Source organism: Hemicordylus capensis, chromosome 3, assembly GCF_027244095.1.
Source record: "Hemicordylus capensis ecotype Gifberg chromosome 3, rHemCap1.1.pri, whole genome shotgun sequence".
In the NCBI taxonomy this organism is placed as follows: Eukaryota; Metazoa; Chordata; class Lepidosauria; order Squamata; family Cordylidae; genus Hemicordylus; species Hemicordylus capensis.
The window spans coordinates 140,891,293-140,913,029 of record NC_069659.1 but is presented as its reverse complement, the minus strand read 5'-3'; the positions used below and the strand labels follow the sequence as shown (position 1 = coordinate 140,913,029).

Here is a 21,737-nt window from a genome sequence, read left to right as displayed (position 1 = left end):
TGAATCTTTAGCTTTCTTCATTCCAAATAAATTGTATTTTCACCACTGTCTTCCTTTGTTTAAAAAATTGTTTTTATTGCTTTGTTCCTAAAATTAATTCAGAATACTTATTTCAAGGTGTAGTGTCTTTAGTGTTGAATACTGTATTGTGAGTAAAGGACAAATACACATCACACTGCAGTTGTGTGTAATGTTAACCTAATGGCTGTTTCTCCACTCCAGAGTGTACTCAAGAGGGAGTGATTTGCAGTAGTAAAGTGGCAAGGACTGCGTTAGTCTCCCCCTCAAACTCCCCACCCAGTGGGATTTCAGACCCATGTTTAACTTTTTTTTCCCTCTTCCAGAGTGAAATGAGTGAAATTCACCAAACTAGAGGCAGCTCTATGATGGATGATGAAGAAAATCTAGCTGTGTTACGGAAGTGAGTATAATTACTTATAGAAGCAGCCATATTGTATAATTACCTCTTCAGTCATTAGCTGAAAAGGAAGATGTACCCTGTCCAAAGCAGGACCAGAAATTCCATCCCACTGATGCATCCATCAGGGCCAGATAAAGGGGTTTTTGGAGTCCTACTGCAAAATGAGATTTGGGGCCACCTCAATGCAGCGCCGCAGGCACCACTGAAAATTTTGGGGGACCTTTGCTACATAACCCTTGTGGAGGTTGTGTAAAAAGTCAGCAGGGAACTCCCATAGCCACACTCACCCTGATGGCCTTAGCCCATAGTCATACAGGAAGCTGCTTCATACTGAGTCAGACCATTGGTCTCTCTAGCTCAGTAGTGTCTACTCTGACTGGCAGAAACTCCCTAGGGTTTTTCAAACAAAAGTTGTTCCCTATCCTGCAGGTTTACTCCCTGGGAGTGAACCTGGGCCTTCTGTATGCAATCATGCAGATGCTCTTCCACTGGGGGGAAAAGCAGGCTTTAAAACAGTTCCCTAGGATCCATTTTGTAAACTCTTATGTTGATGTTAGTATAAGATCAGACCACAAAATCATGTATTTTTGGTGAGATGGGGAGAAATGTTTAATTTTCAGCTTTTCAGTCTGCAACTCTTTGTAAAGAGTGGAATTAGGTGGGTGTTTTATTCACCAGGGCCAGATGGCATCCATCCAAGAGTCCTCAAAGAACTCAAATGTGAAATTGCCAACCTCCTTGCTAAAATATTTAACTTATCCCTGAAATCGGGCTCTGTACCAGAGGACTGGAGAGTAGCAAATGTAACACCGATTTTCAAAAAGGGATCCAGGGGCGATCCGGGAAATTACAGGCCAGTTAGCCTAACGTCCGTTCCAGGCAAATTGATGGAAAGCATCCTCAAGGATAAAATTGTAAAGCACCTAGAAGAACAGGCCTTGCTGGGAGTGAGCCAGCATGGCTTCCGCAAAGGTAAATCTTGCCTCACCAACCTTTTGGACTTCTTTGAGAGTGTCAACGAGTGTGTGGATCAAGGTGATCCAGTTGACATAGTCTACCTGGCCTTCCAAAAAGCTTTTGACAAAGTTCTTCATCAAAGACTCCTGAGGAAACTTAGCTGTCATGGGATAAAGGGACAAGTACATGTGTGGATTGCTAACTGGTTGAAAGACAGGAAACAGAGGGTAGGTATCAATGGAGAGTTTTCACAATGGAGGGAAGTAAGAAGTGGGGTCACCCAGGGATCTGTACTGGGACCGGTGCTTTTTAATTTATTCAGAAATGATCTAGAAGCAGGGGTAAGCAGCGATGTGGCCAAATTTGCAGATGATACCAAACTCTTCCAGGTAGTGAAATCCAAAACGGATTGTGAGGAGCTCCAAAAGGATCTCTCCAAATTGGGGGAGTGGGCGACAAAATGGCAAATGTGGTTCAATGTTAGCAAGTGTAAAGTGATGCACATTGGGACGAAAAACCCCAACTTCAAGTATATGCTGATGGGATCCGAGCTGTCGGTGACGGACCAGGAGAGGGATCTTGGGGTTGTGGTGGACAGCTCATTGAAAGTGTCGACTGTGAAAAAGGCAAATTCCATGCTAGGGATCATTAGAAAGGGGATTGAAAATAAAATGGCTAACATTATAATGCCCTTATACAAAACTATGGTGCGACCACACTTGGAGTACTGCGTACAATTCTGGTCACCACATCTTTAAAAGAACATTGTTGAACTGGAGAAGGTACAGAAGAGGGCAACCAAGATGATCAGGGGCCTAGAGCACCTTTCTTATGAGGCGAGACTACAACACTTGGGGCTTTTTCGTTTAGAAAAAAGACAACTGCGGGGAGACATGATAGAGGTCTATAAAATCATGCATGGTGTGGAGAAAGTGGAGAGAGAGAAATTCTTTTCCCTCTCACACAACACTAGAACCAGGGGTCACTCCATGAAATTGATTGCCAGGAGGTCTAGGACCAACAAACAGAAGTACTTTTTCACACAATACGTGATCCACTTGTGGAACTCTCTGCCACAGGATGTGGTGACAGCCAACAACCTGGATGGCTTTAAGAGGGGTTTGGATGACTTCATGGAGGAGAGGTCTATCAATGGCTACAAGTTAGAGGGCTGTGGGCCACCTCCAGCCTCAAAGGCAGGATGCCTCTGAGTACCAGTTGCAGGGGAGTAATGGCAGGAGAGAGGGCACACCCTCAACTCCTGTCTGTGGCTTCCAGCGGCATCTGGTGGGCCACTGTGTGAAACAGGATGCTGGACTAGATGGGCCTTGGGCCTGATCCAGCAGGGCTGTTCTTATGTTCTTATTAACTGCAAGCTTTAAAAAGACTAGACTCCCCTCTGCCCAGAAAATTGTATGCCCTTTTCAGACATTATGATCAAAACTCTAAAATGTTGTTTCCCTCCGCCCCCAGCCATCCCTCCTTCTAACCGGCTATTCATGCCTTCCTTCTTTCACTCCACTCCACTTCCACATCTTGGAAGGCCACAAGCAGGAGATGAAGCTTATACCCTTAATCTCTCAGGCCCAGACTAGGCTTTTTCCACCCCTGCCCCCCAAGGTTCTTTTAACCTGAGTCAACAGAAATGTCAAATTTATGTCAACATACATCATTGTTAAATTAAGAAATAAAAGTACCTTGCGCAGCACATCTTAAAGGACTTCAACAGCTTGCAACAACAACTGGAAATCTTAATTACCTCTTGTCATGCATGATGCATCTCAAACAAACTACATTGATTAGAACTCAACCTATTGATTGATATTAGATCTTAAATTATACCTACAAAAGCCAGAACATTCATGGTAGGACAAGGCTGCCTAATAAAAAAAGAGAGAGACTGGTGGATTGTATCAAAAAACCTCAAGGCTCAGACAATACTTCCTGAAGGAAAGCTCTTCCTTCAGGGAGCCCAGAGCAGTGTGCATGTTGTGCTTATTCTAACAACAACCCTGTTAGGCTGTCTCGCAGCCAGCCTGAGAGTGAAGTCACTGGCACAGTCACCCAGTGGATTTTATGGCTGAACTGGGATTTGCACTCTGGTCTTCCCACTAGGACTGGGATGCATCTTCCCGGTCCTAGTCCAACGCTTTAACCCAGGACGGCACAACTTCAGCTTTCCTGCAGATGTTGGACTACAACTTGTTATACAACATCCACAGGAGAGCTACAACTCCCATCATCCCTGCTTTAACCACTACACCATGTGAAAAAAATGATGAAATGAAAAGGAAATTAATAAAATAAAACTCCTCACTTACTATGCTGCTTGGGGCTTCGTTCTGTGCTTCCTCCTCCCTCCACACTGGCTGCAAGCTGCTCCTTTGTCAAACTGGGTGCTGCTGGGGTGGGGCTAAGCTGTTGTGTTGTTGTCCCCAATCAAAGCTGCACACCCAGGACAGAGGCTAACTAGCTTGTAAATCTTCACACATTTTTAGGTCCCCTGCTCTATGCAAATTGATGTGCAGCAGCAAATATGTCATCTGACTTGAACAGAATATAAACACATGCTTAATCTGATTGTTTTCTGCTGGGGTCATATTTCACCTGCCTAACAGTAATACACAGAAGTCTCTTAAATCTGATATGGAATTGGCAAGAGAAAGTTATGAGGGGAAAAGACTACTTACAAGAAATATAGATCGTGACTGACCCCAGCCACAGCTGTTCTTGCTGAAAGCCAGCCATATTCTTTGTTTTTCTATTTACAATTGACATGTAAACAATTAGCAGCACCTAGGATGTAAATTGACCTAGATATTCTCTGTGAACTGGAAGGAGCAATGGGCTTCTTCTGTGGAGTTTCTTGTTTTGTTCCTTTCACATTATAATATAAACACCAGACTTCACCCAGACTCCATGCAAATGCGTCAATAGTGTCTCCTTAAGCCAAGCTTGCATTTAAGTAAGGATTTGCAATTGGCTTAACATAGGACACTATAATGGCCTGCGTGGATCATCTTCTTCACTCCCTCTATTGCCCCACCCATAATACAGCATTCATCTGAAGAGGCAAATGTCATAAGGGTGATGGTGGGCGCTTTCATGAGCAAGAGATTCTGGCACCCCAATCTTTCGCTCAAGAAAGCATCTCCCACACCCCGTCACTCTTATAGCATTGTCTCTTCTGATAGGTGGGGCAGGCCTTCCGTTCCAAATTTGGACAGTGTACACGGGTACTCCGTCCTTTTCCACGAATGTCTGAATGAGGCTTAAGTTAAATGCTTCTATAGTAGTTGCAGTCAAGATTTGTAAGCATCTAGTGCAGAGGAAAACAATTCCCACTGAAATGTGGCATGTGTTGTCAATATGCAACTAACATGTGCTAAGCAAGAGGCAATAATGCATACATTTCTCAGCTGGGTCCTTTTTCTGCTCAGTCTGTGTCCTCAGACGAGAACACTTTGATAGCATATTGTTTGTCTTAATGATGATAAATTTGTTAAAATGTGATTGGAAGGATTTTTAATTTAAAGTGATGCACTTTGATTTCATCAATAAGATGCTTATTAAAAAGCACATATCAGTAAACTATTTACAGTTACTGTCAACTATATTTACAATTCCAATACTAATTGGAAAAGTTAATGAAAAATTTAACTAGTTAAAGGATATAGTTCCCTGTCCCAAAAGGGCTCACAATCTAAAAAGAAACACAAAGCAGACATCAGGAACAGTGTGCTAGGATTGGATAGAGACAGTTGTTCTTCCCCTGCTCTAAATATAAGAGAGTCACCACTATAAAAGGTGCCTCTTTGCCTAGGGGAAACTCTGGGGAAGCTCAATTTGAAACTTTGATATAGAGTCCTAGAGAGTGGCTGTGTCAGGGAAAACTTTGGAAAAGCTGGGTTTCAAATTCCTTTTTAACATTTAATTTTTAACTTCAACTAGTTAACATTTAACAGCTGAACAACTTAACTAGTTAAAGTTAGCCATGTCTGTAACTTTTTAACTAGTTAATTCTCATGGCCAGCATTAATTCTCAGAGCCAGCATGGTGTAGTGGTTAGAGTGCTGGACTAGGACCGGGGAGACCCGAGTTCAAATCCCCATTCAGCCATAAAACTAGCTGGGTGACTCTGGGCCAGTCACTTCTCTCTCAGCCTAACCTACTTCACAGGGTTGTTGTGAGGAGAAACTTAAGTATGTAGTACACCGCTCTGGGCTCCTTGGAGGAAGAGCGGGATATAAATGTAAAAATAATAATAATGGCTGGTACAGCAACATAAAACAATACCATATGTTCAGAGATACATGTGTATAGTTTGCAGAAGTCAATAAAAGGAGACCAACTATTAATAAACTTGCCCCATTTTAGTCTTTTCTCTCTTTTTTGGCTAGCAAATAGTTTAGCCATTCCAACAAAATCATAGTTTTCAAACCATAGTTTCATACTGGAAATTGTAGATTGTCTTCAGTGTTGTGATTATAAAATGCCATCTGCAGTAATCAGATTGCAAATCTCCAGCAATTTGCACTGTGTTTGTCTTTCTTAGAATGACTGGGAGATCATTTTAAAGCAATTTTATCTGATATAAATATTGAATAGGAAGTTATGCCCTCTAATCATTAGATCTTCCCAAATGTTCTTAGATATATGTATTTGTGTTTGTGTGTGTTTATTTAAATGATGTATACCTGATTTCTCAGGTAAACAAAGATTAAAAATCACAATAATGAATTTTTTACAGTGTTATAATAAAAAGTAGAATAACAACAATGACAGAATATTGTACCCTATATCTTAAGCCATAGTACTGTATATTCTTTCATCTGCGCATTTACTTTAATTTCATTATAAATATATTATGAACTGTTATGAACAATTAAGTTTTTATCTTGATAATATTCATTTTAATTCCACATTTTAACTTTAACTATCTTAACTCAAATCCAGAATCATTTATTATGAGTGCCAATGCAGATATTGAGGGACTCCAGATTTTGTACTTACCCTGTATCCTAAATTAGCTAGTATAACATTTTGTGGTATCTATATTCATATAAGTTCCTTTCCCCCATAGTACAACATGCAAAGAGAAACTGAGGAGCATATTTTCAAATTGATATCTTTAATCTTGGGTTTTTTATCCAATATGCTCACCAGCTGATGCAACCATTTTCAGTCAGGAAACAATACAGTAATTCCCTGAGTGAGAGAATTTTAATGCAAGCAACACTGGCAAATTTCACACAACTCTTTTGTACATGTTAGTCTACAGTCATGTGAATGGGCCTACTGATAATCTCCAATGTCAGATAATCTAAGGAACACATGACATTTTCCCCTCTTTATCTAACATATTCATTATGTTTACAGACATGTAATTAATGAGCTTCTTGATACAGAACGTTTTTATGTGGAAGAACTTCTATGCGTTCTTGAGGTAGGTGTACATCCCAACATATGTACATGCTCTAAGTGGTCTTATTGCTGAGTTGACTATTTATGGGCCTTGAGTTATTTGCAGTGAAAGGTAATCTTTCAGGGGAAACAAAGGTTTTTGTTTTAATGATTTCTTCACAATATGAAGGCCAATATGCCTATTTATTTCTAAGAGGATGCCATGAAACTCTTGAAAGTCTACTCATAGAGACCAGTTCCCTACTCTTGCCATATTTGGAAGTGCTTTGCACATAAGCCCTCTTCAGACATTATGAGCACAGTGGGCACTTATACTTATGAGGGCAAAAGCGAGGAGGAAGTCCCACTGCCCTGCTGTCAATAAACCCCTCCCGCCAGATAAACACACCTACGGCGCTGTTTGAAGGAGGAGGTGCTGAAAGCGTGTCCATTGGTGATTCCATGGCCTGCAGCCTCGATCAGTTGAGATTGCAGCTCACAGAATTACCATTGAACATGCTTACAGTGCCTCCCCCTTCATCCAAACATTGCGGGTAAGTGTGTTTATCTGGTGGGAGGGGGTTATTGGCAGTGAGGAGCAGGACACTCCCCTCTTTTGCTTAAGTGCCCACAGAGCTCTAATGTCTGAAGGAGGGCTATAAATTGGAGCTGTCACAGGTTGAGTCTTTGTGCCTCCGCTCCATTTGGAGGATGGTATGGAGCACAGGCCTGCACAACATAAGGCTTGGGGCCTTTTTTTTGCTGGCCCCAGGGCTGGCCCAAAGTATTGTGGTGCTTGAAGTGAAGTGCAAAATTCTACCAGGGCTGGCCCAAAGTATTGTGGTGCTTGAAGTGAAGTGCAAAATGCTACCTTGCCCCATGGACCTGGTGGGGGTCAGCCCCCTTTCAAAACTGCCCTTTGAAGGTGTTGAAAGTGCATGGGGGACAAGGAAGAGGAAAGGTTTCTAGGAGCCTTCTCTTCCCTCCTCATGCTGTGGGTAACTAATACTTGCTTTCATTGATATTTTTAATAATTAATTTTAATGTAATCATTAATGTGCTGAAAATTTACCTCAGCCCCTGCCTACCAAGTCATGGTTGGTTCCAGCCCACCAGGGTATTTGACTGCAGCTTAATGACTCAGATCCACATAATGAGTATTCCTAAACACTGCAGCAAGGAAGGAAGATGACATGAGAGTGCCATTTTCAGTAACATCCTGTGACAAAATCTATTCTAGCCTAGAACTAACTTCTGCATGAGGTAAAGGTGGTTGTAAACCACTTCCACATTATTTTCCTTCCTAACGAAGACAGATGTTTGTATACACCAGCTAAGCTGAAAAACTGTCTCCGGTTGTGCCTAGTGAAGAACAAGAAGTGTAGATTAAACAAGGTTGTACGCCTTTCCTGCTGTGTAGAAATGCTAAATAATAGGCTTTGGCTTTGTTGCCTACAGCAGATGTTGTAAACAGGAACTGAGTCAGGAAGGAAGAAGAGAGAACAATTGCTTGAAAGGTCATAGTATGAGGTTCTGTAGTCATTGTGGTCAGCTTTGGAACTGAAACACTAGAATTATGAACTGCGTATATATATAAATAGTTATGATGTACATGTAGATAAATAGTTCAGAAATACATTTTGATTACAAAAAAGTTTTTCCGTTAGCTGCACTCTTTTTCAACATTAATGGGTTGTAAACAATAGATGTATTCATGCAGATTTGGTCTGGTATTAAAAGGGACAGCTAAAAGTTAAACCCTTTTATAGCTGATGCTGAAATATTGCTGTGGTTGTTTATCAGCTTTGAGCAGGCTGGACGCTGAATTGAGAAAGAGAGATGTTGGAACAAAATGCAAGCAATCACTCTGCTTCCCTTTTTTATCACAGGGTTATGCTGCAGAGATGGACAACCCCTTAATGGCACATCTCATTTTGCCAGGGCTGCAGAATAAGAAAGATGTTTTGTTTGGAAATATGGAAGAAATCTATCATTTTCACAACAGGTTAGGATCTGCACGCTACAGAGAAACATAGCATTTACAGCAGGGGATAAAATCAAAGGAAACTACTTTGCTGGGTGAACATAACATTGTACAATATTTGTTCATTTAAAAAGTAGCAATCCTTGAATATTTGATTTTTTCTGTATTGTTAGACTGGTTGTGAGAGAAATTGTTTGCTTAAATTCCATCCCATCTGTTCATAGCTGAGCTGAAACTTAAGCCAGGGAATTCTGACACACAGTCTGTGCTTGCAACCGGTATGCTACATATATAACCTATGTTCAATAAAGAAACCTACATTTAGGATATGGTCTAGCCTGTTAAGCACTTTTGCTGCTCATTTATTTCAGTGGAAGAGTTAAGAACGTGCTTAGATCCTCCACTGAAACCAATGAAACATACTTGCTGACATCCCAATGGAGTGCTTGCAGGAGGACATTGTGCTAGTGCAAAATCATTGCACTTGCTACTTGTGCTAAGTCCGGAGCTTCTGTTCCAGACTAGTGTTGTGCTGTTAAGCAAGCAAACTACCATGGCACATCTCACTTGTGTTAAAAGGAACTTGTGTGCAATTGCCTACATCCCTATTTTTAGTGTAAGTCGAGTCCTGTTCAGATATTGTTGTACAAGTGCACAGATGTCTGTACACAGGTACATGTTTTTGAGTGAATGACTGTGCCCACATTCATTTTAAATGCGGGGGCAGGCCCCTCAAATGAAAGAAACAGATAGGAAGTGTAATGCTGTACCTGCGTTCAGCATAACGTGTACAGATCTGTATCTGTGTACACTGTACACTTGTACGAGCGTACAACATAATGTCTGAATAGGACAAAGCTATGGTTGCATTTGCACAACTTTCCTTTTTATGCAAGTTCTTTTGTCAACCGCTTAATTTTGACTGGATTGTAAACCTTAATATTCTGTTAAAACATACTGGTTTCACAGAATATAAAAACATTCTTCAGTGTTACATTCTGGCTGTTTTAAAAAAATCCTAGAAACTTCTGTAATAACACTGACATTGTTTAATAACACTAATGATGATTCATGAGAAGCATTTTCTATCCAGTGGCCATTGTGTTAAGTCTGCAATTTGTAAAAGCAGCATGCAGCAGTAATTTTTTTTAATTGTTAACTTTTATATAGCACTTCTCAATTTAAAAAAAGCTCTCAGAGTGGTTGACATCCCAAAAGGAATGAGAAGATAAGTTTATTCAGTCATTGACCAGCAAAGGAATGAGAATGTATTCTACTTAGTGCTCCCTTAAAATCATACTTATCTAGTTTTGTGGCCATCGGCTGATCCTATCTTTCCTTTTACTGGGAATTTTATTTTAAAAGACTGCTGAGCTCATCCAGTTAACTCCTCATTGCCAATATCCTCGTTCAGGACCAAAAACAAATCCGAGTTCACAGGAAGCTGAACCTGAGCTACTGTGTTCCTCTTTTTACCAGTTTGGTCCTCAAGCTTTCCACTCTTGCTACAAGGTAGCTGCTTTCATAGTGTGTTGTGGCTGTGTGTGTGTGTGAGAGAGAGAGAGGGAGTGTCCCCCGCTAACTGATCAAAGAGGCCCCTTTTAAAAGTGGTGATTCTCTTTATTGAGCAGGGAAAGAGCAACTGGTCCTATCCATCCCCAGCACAGCATCCCTCCAATGGCTGTTGCTGGTGTCTGTCTTATGTTTCATTTTTAGATTGTGAACCCTTTGGGGACAGGGAGCCATTTTATTTATTTATATCTATGTATACCGCTTCGGGAACTTTTGTTGAAAAGTGGTATATAAATGTTCATTGTGTTCGTGTGTGTGTGTGTGTGTGTGTGTATGTATGTATGTATTTATTTATTTATCAAAAAAAATCAGACCACTTTATATACTGAGATCTAATAAGCAATTGAGGTCAGGCTTCTTATGAAATAAAACAAGAGAAGAATGTAATCAGTTTCCAATTCATGCTGCTTATCTTATCTGGCTCTTTCCTAAACTTTCTTAATGTATGTTTGTACTTCTTCAAAGAAACCCTCTGGTGGTCAGGCTTCTCAATCTACACAATCTCCAGTTTCTTACCTGGCTGCCCTTTAAAAACTCAACTGTCTTTCTAACTCCACATCTGTGCTTCTACTCTGAATTTCTGAGTGTCTCTCCTACTATCTTTAATGATCACACTCTCCTCTTAGAACCTCCAGCCCCTCTATCAAACCTGTTTGAGAAACTCAAGCTCCTTTTCCTTTTTGAAATGCTTATTCCTTATAAAAATAACAAACAGAACATCTTTCACACAAATCTGTATTAACTTAATATGTTCCATATCCCCAGGCATTTCACAAAAGAACAGCTTCCTGCTGTTGACATTTAAAAAATAAGATATTATGTAAAGAGGGTTGAGCCACAACTGTAGCTACTTATAGATCATTTCATCTTATTTTAAATATCTTTCTTTCTAGAATATTCTTGAGAGAACTAGAAAATTACATAGAATATCCAGAACTAGTAGGAAGGTGTTTCCTTGAAAGGGTAAGTCATACAAAGATAAAGGAACCCTATATGGTGTTCTCCTAGATTTTGTGTGTCTGTTTCCTTAGAAGACTATTTTTCATTACAGTAGAAGCATTTATAACAAAACGTATACCACAGTTAGAAGTGCCAAGTATAATCAAGAGTGAAGTTGGTTCACACACAGCTTCTGCAATGAATGTAATAATTCAAATGTGGTCAAATAATGTTAAACAAACAAGAGCAGGGATGTTTTACTCCATTACATTCACTGAATGTTCTATCCTGTTTCAGGAGTGTGAAATACATGCTTGTTTGGCAAATTTTTCAGACCAAAAAACAAACAAACCCAACACACATACATGCCATTTACTCAACGACTATGCTAATTGCATAAATTGTTGCAGTTGCCTTGTAATAACTTGGTTGCATGAAATGGCACTGTAAATGACAGAATTCTTTTGACATCAGATGCATTTCTGACTACCAGCCATTCCAACACTACTAGCTTAACTTATTATGTAAACTGGCCCTTTAACTTATTATGTAAGCTGGCCCTAACTGTGTGCAACTTTTGACAGTATCTTGTCAGATATTTAAAATATTACATTACAGGTGGCTCTTGTTATTCGTGGAGGTTCTGTTCTCACCTACAACCGTGGATAACTAAACTGTGGATAACGAGACTGTGAGGCAATGGGAATTGTGTGGGTTAGGTTCCTTGGAGTCAAAAAAGGGCAAAAAAAGGGGAGGAGGCAGAAATAAGTGAAATAAGATACCTTGCTATGCTCTCCAGGTTTCCAGCTGTCCAGCAATGAACCCCCCAATTCTGCCATTTTCCAATGAAAAATTATGGGGCGGGGCGGGGGCGGGTTGTAAACAAAGAGCCACAAAATGGCTCAGCTCAGCAAAATGATAGCCAGGAATGACCTCTGAGGTCATTTCCAACCACCCGGGAATCACGGATAGGCAAATTTTCAGTATTTTTTGTGTACGCAAATAACAAGGTCGGCCTGACCATAAACACATGGGTGCTGGGACTGTGGATAATGAGGGCCATCTGTATTTAAAAGGGAAAATTCATGTTGAAATTTAGAAAGCTGATAGATAATGAACATTACTGTAGTAGCAGATTCATCCAGCCTGGATGATCCAGTTAAGCTTCACTATTGTTTTCCTGTAGAGTTGGCCAGTGTTGTGTAATATAGGGGCTTTCCCCCCCCCCCACATTTCCCCCTAGGGGAAGTATAATAGGAGCATGATCTAGCAGAAAAATTGTTTTGCAATAATCCAGTATTATCTAGTTCATTTGTTATATATCTAGTCAAAACAGCAAGATGCATATTTTATCAGAAAGGTGATTCTTGTAGGTATGAATGCTTTTTTCATAACAAAATAAAAACTTAGACTCTTATATTCACGTTTTTCCTTTGTCCAATTCAGATGGAAGACTTTCAGATTTATGAAAAATATTGTCAAAATAAGCCTCGATCTGAGAGTCTGTGGAGACAGTTCTCAGACTCTGTATTCTTTCAGGTATTCTTCATTGTACTGAGAACAAATTTTTACTATATAGTATTTTTCTTGATGTACATCATTTCAGTTCTTTATTCATGGATATTCTTTGTAGGAGTGTCAGAAAAAACTTGACCACAAATTGAGTTTGGATTCCTATTTATTGAAACCAGTTCAAAGAATAACTAAATATCAGCTGTTGCTAAAGGTAGGAGTTAACACTATTTTAATCACGCCATTCGCTAATTTTCTGAGAGAGATCTTTAAATTTGCTAATGTGAGTTAGAATATCCACTCTGAAAAATAGTTTATTCAGTGGCACTTCTGCAATATATCATTTGAAGAATATTTGCAAGATGCTTTATCTTCTTCATTGTGTTTGTATTCAGAAATGGACCTGCTTTAGCAATGAAGTAGATTGCCATCCATTCTTTTAGTTTACAAATGGGAGGCTAAGCCTAGAAAGTAACATCTTGACCAAGGCTATACAATGATTTTTAGAATTACTCAAATTGCAAGGGAAGCAAGAGGGGGCTTGCCACCCTTACATTTGGTGATCTCCCCCCAAAAAACTTCTAGAAAGTTAGCTAAGAAGGTTATGAGAGGAGGACTATGACTATCTTAAATTGGAGGGGGAGTCGGGGGATTGGCTTGTAGATTTAATCAAGGACTCCATGTCTTTCCCCCATAATTCAAGCACAGGAAAATATTGTACTTGAACTATGGCCTGAAGTTTTTGAACACTATCTCCATTTTACCATTTTCTTTTTTTAATCAATTTCTAATATGATATTCCAGTAACCATATGTACTATCACAACTTCTGTGTTGCTTCCAGAAAATAAAGAACAGTAGTGCTAAGACTTATATTCCATTTGAGATTAATATAGCAATGTATGTCATTCTTTCACAGGAAATGCTAAAATACAGTAAAAACTGTGAAGGTGCTGAAGATCTCCAAGAGGCGCTAACTTCAATAATGGGGATTCTTAAAGCAGTTAACGATTCTATGCATCAGATTGCAATCACTGGCTATGATGTAAGTGATAGTGATAATGTAGTGGCTATGATGTAAGTGGTAGTAATTTAAATTCCACACTTTAGAGATACAGTCGTCCCTCACCTATCACAGTTTTCCCAATCGTGGATTTGAGTATCTGTGACTGGGAAATTGTGATTGCCTTTGCCAACCACACACTCTCTCTCTCTCTCTCTCTCTCTCTCTCTCTCTATATATATATATATATATATATATATATATATAAAAATTCAGGGGGTTGGGGGTAATTTCTGGGGTCAGGGTCATTTTCAGGGGTCCAGGGTGATTTTTGGGGGTTCGGATTCTTTGAGTTTATTACCTTGTTTTATTACCAAGCACTGGCTGAAACTGCTCAAAAACTGGCTCAAGCACTGGCTCAAAAACTGGCTCCGTTTTTGAGACATTTCAGCAGCCTGGCCAGGAACCCTTCTCCCTGTTTTTCCAAGCAGGGAGAAACCATCCTGGCCTCTCTGCAAAAGCAACACTGGCCAAATTTTACTTCCAAATGGGTGCAACGTGGCCACGTCCCCTGCACTTGATGTCAGATGCAGGGGCATGGTTGGGGGACCAGGCGCAGCCCTTGGGACATGGCAGCCCAGGTTCTTTGAACCCATTTGCTCACTGGAGGTGATGCCCCTGAGTCTTAGACTGGATACTGCCCAGAAAGTGGGTGAGTGAATGAGTTAATTTAAAATAGCAACTGTGGGGAGTGGGGATTAATCAGGACCATGGCATTCAGGGAAGGGATATTTAACCTTACACCTCAGTCTCAGTGAAAATCATGCATATGCGCACGCGTACACAGGGGACACAGAGTTTCTGTTAACCCTAGGAGATTCACTCCCAAGGCAAATAGGTTTGGGAGAGGAAGTGATTTTAATCAGGACTATAGGATGAAGAGAGAGGGTTAAATATCCTTTCCTTTTGGATAATGGAGCCAATCCTGATTACTCCCTTCTCACTCAGCTTCTGTTTTAAGAGGGTTATTTTATTTTATTTTTTTAAAAACCTGCAGGGCCAAACTACACACTTAATATAACATGTAATTTGGCCAACATTTCACTTCCTTGGAAGAATGTAGGGATAGTGTTTGGTTTTCTGCTGCTTGGCTTTGAGATTGCTTCCTTTCCAGGCCAGCCTCGAGAGAAGACAATGAAGATATCCAAATAGAATAAGCAAAGGGTAAACATTTCTGTTTTTGTTTTAAGGGAAACCTCAATGAACTGGGCAAGCTTTTAATGCAGGGATCCTTCAGTGTATGGACTGATCATAAAAAGGGTCACTCAAAAGTGAAGGACCTAGCACGGTTCAAACCAATGCAGAGGCACCTCTTTCTCCATGAGAAGGCAATATTGTTCTGTAAAAGGAGAGAAGAAAATGGAGAAGGGTATGAAAAAGCACCTTCATACAGCTATAAGCATTCCCTAAATGTAAGCTATTTTAACTTACTTATAAATAGTAGAGTGAAAGTAATTACAATGTGGTTGCAAGTAACACAATATTGGTTACTCAATTAATTTGCTTTCTTTGGCACAGGTCTTGTAGAGTTGGCTGAGTGTAGGCATTTTTTTTAAAAAAATTGGCATTTACAAGATTAATTAAGATACCTGCAAGACTGGTCTCCACCCTGCCCCCACCACCCTACTTCCTCCTTAGTATAATAATAATTTCATGAAGGTGGAATTCACTAATCTAATAATCAGGGTAAAGTATATCTGAATTAAAACACATGCCATAGGAGGGAAAGGGTCCCCCACCTTTAACATAAATCTCTTAACTAAAACATACCAAGGTAAATTTTAATGCCCACACACCAAATTGATTGAAATTTTGCTTAGCAAGGAAGTTAACTCCAATATAAATTATACTGTGTTTCTAGATGACTGCAGTTGGAATAACGGAGAACGTCAAAGGTGATGGTAAAAAATTTGAAATCTGGTATAATGCAAGGGAAGAAGTGTACATAATACAGGTAAACAAAGCCATTTTAGAAAGAAATGTACCTTTTTCAAGCTGTGTTGTTTTTATGCAGTGTTAAATATTTACTCCTGTGCTGTTCTGTTTATAGATGATGGTATGTTCTCTTCCATGGAAACGTGTATAACCTATCTCTATTAGAAGCAGTTTACATATGTAACCAAAATAGTAAAAACCATAACCATATACTAAGGGCAGTTCTATATACATACTTCATGTGTGTTTGTTTAACATTTTAATGCAACCTTTACACACCACGAAGAAGTTCAGAAAGAACAAACATTGAAACTTGAAATAAAATTTAGTGACTGACATCCTGACTAACAAAGTATCCACACTTCGAGCAGCCTCAGGATTATAGTGTGAGCTTGTGCACTGCTCCGTTACATTCTGAATTGTGTATGAGCGCAATTGCACAAGAGCATTAATACTTTGGAGCGCTGTCCATGTTCCAGAAGTGCCTGTAGAAGCGGAAACACGTTCCTTAAAGCAGTAACATTTCTGTAACTACAGAGCATTCCAAAATATTAGCACTTTTTCACTATTGCCCTCACAATTCCGAAAACAGTGGAGCAGTGGATGGGCTCCTTGCACCTGCTTGAAGTGTGGATGCTTTGTGAGGATGTCGACCAGTAATTCTCCCAGAAACAGCAAAACTGGGCCGAAAGCAACAAAATACTCATCTCCTTTTTGGAAATTTCCAGAACACCTTTTTTCTTTTACTGCTTGACTTGGATACTTTTATGTTAACCAGCTCTGTACCTCCTCTGAGGGCAATTTAGAGCCTGAGAACAATAGCAGTAAGGACCCCGTTCCTTGCTGGAGTTCTTAAAAATATAAAACAGCCCTGCTTTAACAGGCCCAAGGCCTATCTAGCTGAGCATCCTGTTCCACACAGTGGCCCTCCAAATGCCTCTGAGAAGCCCAGAGGCAAGAGGTGAGGGCATGCTCTCTCTCCTGCTGTTGCTTTCCCTGCAACTGGTATATAGATGCATCTGGTCTCCATGATTTCTTATATGCAACAGCAGTGCAAGCCTCTGTTTTGTTGCAACTGTGACTGTTCTTTTTCTAGCTCTGGTCTATGGACTGCAATAAAAACTAGAAGCAAGATTGTATATTTACTAGGACCAACTAAATTTTGGCATGTCTAGATCATGCCCATCTTTTTATTTCTGTCTCTTCTTCACATTGTTTTAAAATCTGGTCTGAATAAGAATTCTAGAGAAGGTTCTTCATTATTTTATCACATTTTAGTAGTTTCTAATAAAAGTATTACCGCACCATATTGGTGGAGAAAGTTGGTCTTCAGGTAGCAAGCATGATTTGTTCCCTTAGCTAAGCAGGATCCACCGTGGTGGTGGTGGTAGTTATTATTATTTATTCAATTTCTGTATCACCCTCCCAAAAATGGCTCAGGGCGGTTCACACAAAAATAAATAAATAAATAAGATGGATCTCTGTCCCCAAAGGGCTCACAATGTATATGAATGGAAGACTTGGTGTGTGAGCACTGTAAGATAGTCTCCTTAGGGGATGGAGCTGCTCTGGGAAGGGCATCTAGGTTCCAAGTTCCTTTCCTGCATCTCCAAGATAGGGCTGAGAGAGATTCCTGCCTGCAACCTTGGAGAAGCCGCTGCCAGTCTGTGAAGACAATACTGAGTTAGATAGACCAATGGTCTGACTCAGTATATGGCAGCTTCCTGTGTTCCTATGTACTTTGGATATAATATGTGGGGGGCAGTGGGCAGTTACTTAAAAGGGAAATCTCAACATGTTTGGATCTTAAGCTTTCTTCTTCACTGGAAATCATGGGATAGTTGTGATGTTCTGTTAAACTGCTTGTGTATCTATTCATTGTATAAAAATATTCCAATACTTAAACTGTAATTCAGCTTTCTACTAAAACAATAAGAAATTGTGTGTCACTGACAATCTGCTCTTGTCAAAAATTACTCTTAGCCTTGACATCTTAATTGGTTGCAAACAATGACTACAATTAATCTTTTTTGAGATAGGCTCCAACTCCTGAAATCAAAGCCACATGGGTAAATGAAATTAGAAAAGTATTGACCAGTCAACTGCAAGCATGCAGACGTAAGTATTTTCTTTTTCTCTATTACCTAATAATAGCAAAGTGCCCATCAGTAGTGTGACAGGCTGCAGTTTAATTACTCTCTCCTGCAGACATGGATGTCTTTCATTGACTCTTTTGAGCAAGATTAAAGGAGCTGTAGTTAAGACCACAGTTGAAATAGGAGCGAAAGTTACCACCCATTCTTCTGAGGGATTAGTGCTGTTTGAGGCAAGATTTGCTTGTTGTTCATCATTGTAGCCTCTATTATTTTTCCAATAGGAGACAATGGGGGGTGGGGCATGGAATAAAAGGAGGTTGCATTTCAGGGTCACATTTTGGGCAAAGCCTGCACCCAACCAGTGTTGGAGCAAGATGGCAAATATTGCCTTTACCTTAGCAGGCCTTCCTGATTGCAGCCCTGTAAATTTTTCTCATATAAGTTAGTGCACTGGAAACAAGGGAACTACAGGTGGGTATTGTAAGTTGGCCCTGGGAGAGTGGGGATAGTTGGCAAAAAAAAGGACTGAGTGGGGGAAAGGAAAAGGGACCTGTCCAGGGAAGGGGGACCACTTGCTCTGCCAGCATATTGTCGTCAGGATGCTGAATTGCAGGTTGTGCTCAGGGATGTCTCTACAAACTTTACCCCTTTATTTGTGTGGGGTTTCTACAGCTTGTAAGATCTTTTGAGATTTGCTAGAGCCAATTGTAAGAACAAAATAAGAACATTCTAAATAGTGGATTGACCCAGGACCTCGAAAACAGAGAGACTGATCGATCTTGTACAGGATAATCTACAAATTGCCATCTGAAAAACTGATGTGCCTCCCTTCACGATATGTTCACAAAAATTGATGATATGTCACAAGAATTAAAAATCCCAGAATGCCTTAGTTCCTGCTGGTATTTCCTGTGCACAGGAAAGGAAGGAGCCCACAGAGTGTGGCAGCAAGAGGCCCAAGCACCATAATGATCAGGAATGTTATCACCTCAGGAACAGTGGGAGCCACAACTGTTAACAGATTTGCAGGCCCAGATCATATGTGAGTCAATGAGCTAGGCCTCTGGTCCTCAGAGTACATAGAAAAAAACTTATATTGGATCTCAGTAACAAAGGACATTTGTCATTGTTGTGTAAGTAATATGCCTACATGTCATAGAGCCACATCTGCTTATAAATACAAATTGGGCAGCCAGAAATATAAAGAACTTAAACAGAAGGACCTAAAGAAGCTAAACGGTACAGATTGATACTCCAGTTTTCAAAACAGTCTTGGTAGTTTGTGATTGTGGGAGAGGGAAATCTTACAGACTTGATCCTTGCCCGGAGAAATGGTGCTAGCACAGGTTGGGTAAAGTGGATCTCTGAGCCCTGCCTACAGAAAGACCCACTGTGTCCCACTTAAAATCCTGAGTGGACTTCTGGTTCTAGAGATGTGCAGGCCGTGAACCAGCTCGCGGACTGGCTTGGGTATACTTGTAAAGGGGAATCCTTTGACGAGTAAAGGGGGCATCCCTAATCCTAATGGTAAAGGCAGCTGGTGGGGGCGTAGTGAAAGAAAGTGGACTCCTTGGCCTCCGTACGTTTAGAGGGGGCCACGGCAGAGAAGCAGCAGAGGTGGTAGGGGGCAATGGCAGAGGCTCCTCAAATCCCCCCCCCAGCCTCCCAAATAACAGCCAGGGCCAGCTGCAGCCCGTTTTGGGCCTCTGCGCATGTGTCCTTCACATGTAAAGGGGTATCCTAAGGATTCCCCTTTACAAGTATATCCAGGCTGTCCCGCAAACTGGCTCAGCCCAGTTTGGCCAAGCCCGAAGCCGAGCTGGGACTGTTCAAATCCAGTCTAGATTCAAAATGAGCCGGCCAAACACCCGGCTCGCACACCCCTATGTGGTTCTGTAGGACAACAGTGTACATAGGATTGGTAATTCAAGACATATTCCAGTGAATTGGCATTTGTATATTAGATACAAAGTACTGTATATTAGGCTGTGTTTGCACTATATGCTTTTAGCGCACTGCATTTGCCTGCTCTTTAATGTACATTTAATGCATACTTCAGTACACAGCTATGGATTATGTACTTCAGGAAATGATGGTACCGTTTGTTTAACTGTCAGTCTGTGAAAGTGACAAACAATCGTGCAGAATTTGCACATCTGTTCTATACAAGAATAAACTGATTTTGCCAGGCAAAAAAGCTGCTAACCAGACAGGTGAAGAGGGTGCAGCTGGTTCTGCCTAGAGTAAAGTCCCCTACTTGATGTGAAAATTCTGTCTGTGTTCAGTATGTTGTGGTGTAACTGAAAGTGTATAATTTGACCTCTCTTCAGTCTTTGGTATAGGCTACTTAGATTCAGAACTGTGCAGAGAAGTTGTAAAAAGAGATCCAAAGGTATACAGTATGGCCAAAGTAACTTGAGAGTCTCTGTCTCTCTTCCTTACAGAAGCTATCCAGCATAGAGTTGTAGAACATACACACAGTTTTCCTCTGCCTCCATCATCTAATACCAGGTGAGTAACTATCAGCATCACAAATTATTTTATGAAACTCTGAATCATTTGATACTCTTCTAATTTAAATATGTTCTGCTTTGCCTCCCTTTATACTATTTATTTACGTTTAACTTGGTAGGTAGGTGTTATAGCTTGGTATATTACAGCTTTAAATGTCTTTTTAATGTGTAACACTAAGCTGATTTTAGGTTCTTGTACAAACAGTAGATGGCAGTGATTATGAAATCAATTTATGTAAACATACAGGCTTAGGAACCTTATGCTTTCCCTCACATCCATAAATCCTACAGCACAGGTAACCTGTATCTTTATCTGCATTACAGCTGATTTTTGTCTTGTATCCTTATTTGCTTGTGCTGAAGCCCTCCCTGAATGTCTTACTTTTTGAACTATTTATTTATTTACATTTATATCCCACTCTTCCTCCAAGGAGCCCCGAGCAGTGTACTACATACTTGAGTTTTCTCCTCACAACAGCCCTGTGAAGTAGGTTAGGCTGAGAGAGAAGTGACTGGCCCAGAGTCACCCAGCTAGTATCATGGCTGATACTAATTATATACATGATACAGTACAACTTCCTCCCTCCTGTTTTGACCTGAAGAATTCTGCAGACATGGAATTTTATTTATTTTATTTTTAAATTTAATTAATTAATTAATTCGATTTCTGTACCGCCCTTCCAAAAATGGCTCAGGGAAAAATTTCTCTGTTTACACAGAGAAACAACAAATAAATAAGATGGATCCCTGTCCCCAAAGGACTCACAATCTAAAAAGAAACATAAGATAGACCCCAGCAAAAGTCACTGGAGGTACTGTGCTGGGGGTGGATATGGCCAGTTACTCTCCCCCTGCTAAATAAAGAGAATCACCACATTAAAGGCTGCTTCTTTGCCATGTTAGCAGGGGCTGAGAATTTATATCCTGCTTTGAACAGAATTTACATTTCTATATTATATTACATATTTTCTATAGAATATATTCTGAGCAGAATCTATATTCTGATATTTGTTTGTTTGTTTGTTTGTTTGTCGGGATTTCCAACCCTCCTCCACGAGACAGAGTTGTTTACCCAGTCAAATGGCACGATGCTGGGAGAAGCAGGGGGCTCCAGACACCAGGACAACCCCAGTAATTACCTGTCAGAAGTCAGGAAGGGTTCAGAGGGACGTGCAACAGCTGCTGGGGGATGGGCAGGTGCAGCCCAAGAGGCAACAAAATGGTAGAGAGAGAATAGCGATGATATCAGCTCCACAGCTGCAAATGGGTGCAGAAAGGCTAATGAAGTGGGTGGAGTTGGAGAACATGTCCCCTTTGGAGGCCAGGGATTGGGTGGAATAAAC

At 40.4% G+C, this 21,737-nt stretch overlaps 1 protein-coding gene across 16 annotated transcripts in view; it reads left to right on the top strand.

The window, feature by feature from the left end:
- Positions 1 to 21,737, top strand: part of MCF2L (MCF.2 cell line derived transforming sequence like) — a 178,959-nt gene that overhangs the window by 138,571 nt on the left and 18,651 nt on the right. For all 16 annotated transcript variants that reach the window (XM_053306934.1, XM_053306931.1, XM_053306943.1 and 13 more), the window contains 11 exons: positions 345 to 421; positions 6,758 to 6,824; positions 8,671 to 8,786; positions 11,231 to 11,300; positions 12,723 to 12,815; positions 12,910 to 13,002; positions 13,707 to 13,832; positions 15,041 to 15,262; positions 15,712 to 15,804; positions 17,825 to 17,903; positions 20,326 to 20,392. In XM_053306934.1, coding sequence (XP_053162909.1) covers positions 345 to 421; positions 6,758 to 6,824; positions 8,671 to 8,786; positions 11,231 to 11,300; positions 12,723 to 12,815; positions 12,910 to 13,002; positions 13,707 to 13,832; positions 15,041 to 15,262; positions 15,712 to 15,804; positions 17,825 to 17,903; positions 20,326 to 20,392 — 1,103 coding nt within the window. The remainder of the gene's footprint in view (positions 1 to 344; positions 422 to 6,757; positions 6,825 to 8,670; positions 8,787 to 11,230; positions 11,301 to 12,722; positions 12,816 to 12,909; positions 13,003 to 13,706; positions 13,833 to 15,040; positions 15,263 to 15,711; positions 15,805 to 17,824; positions 17,904 to 20,325; positions 20,393 to 21,737) is intronic.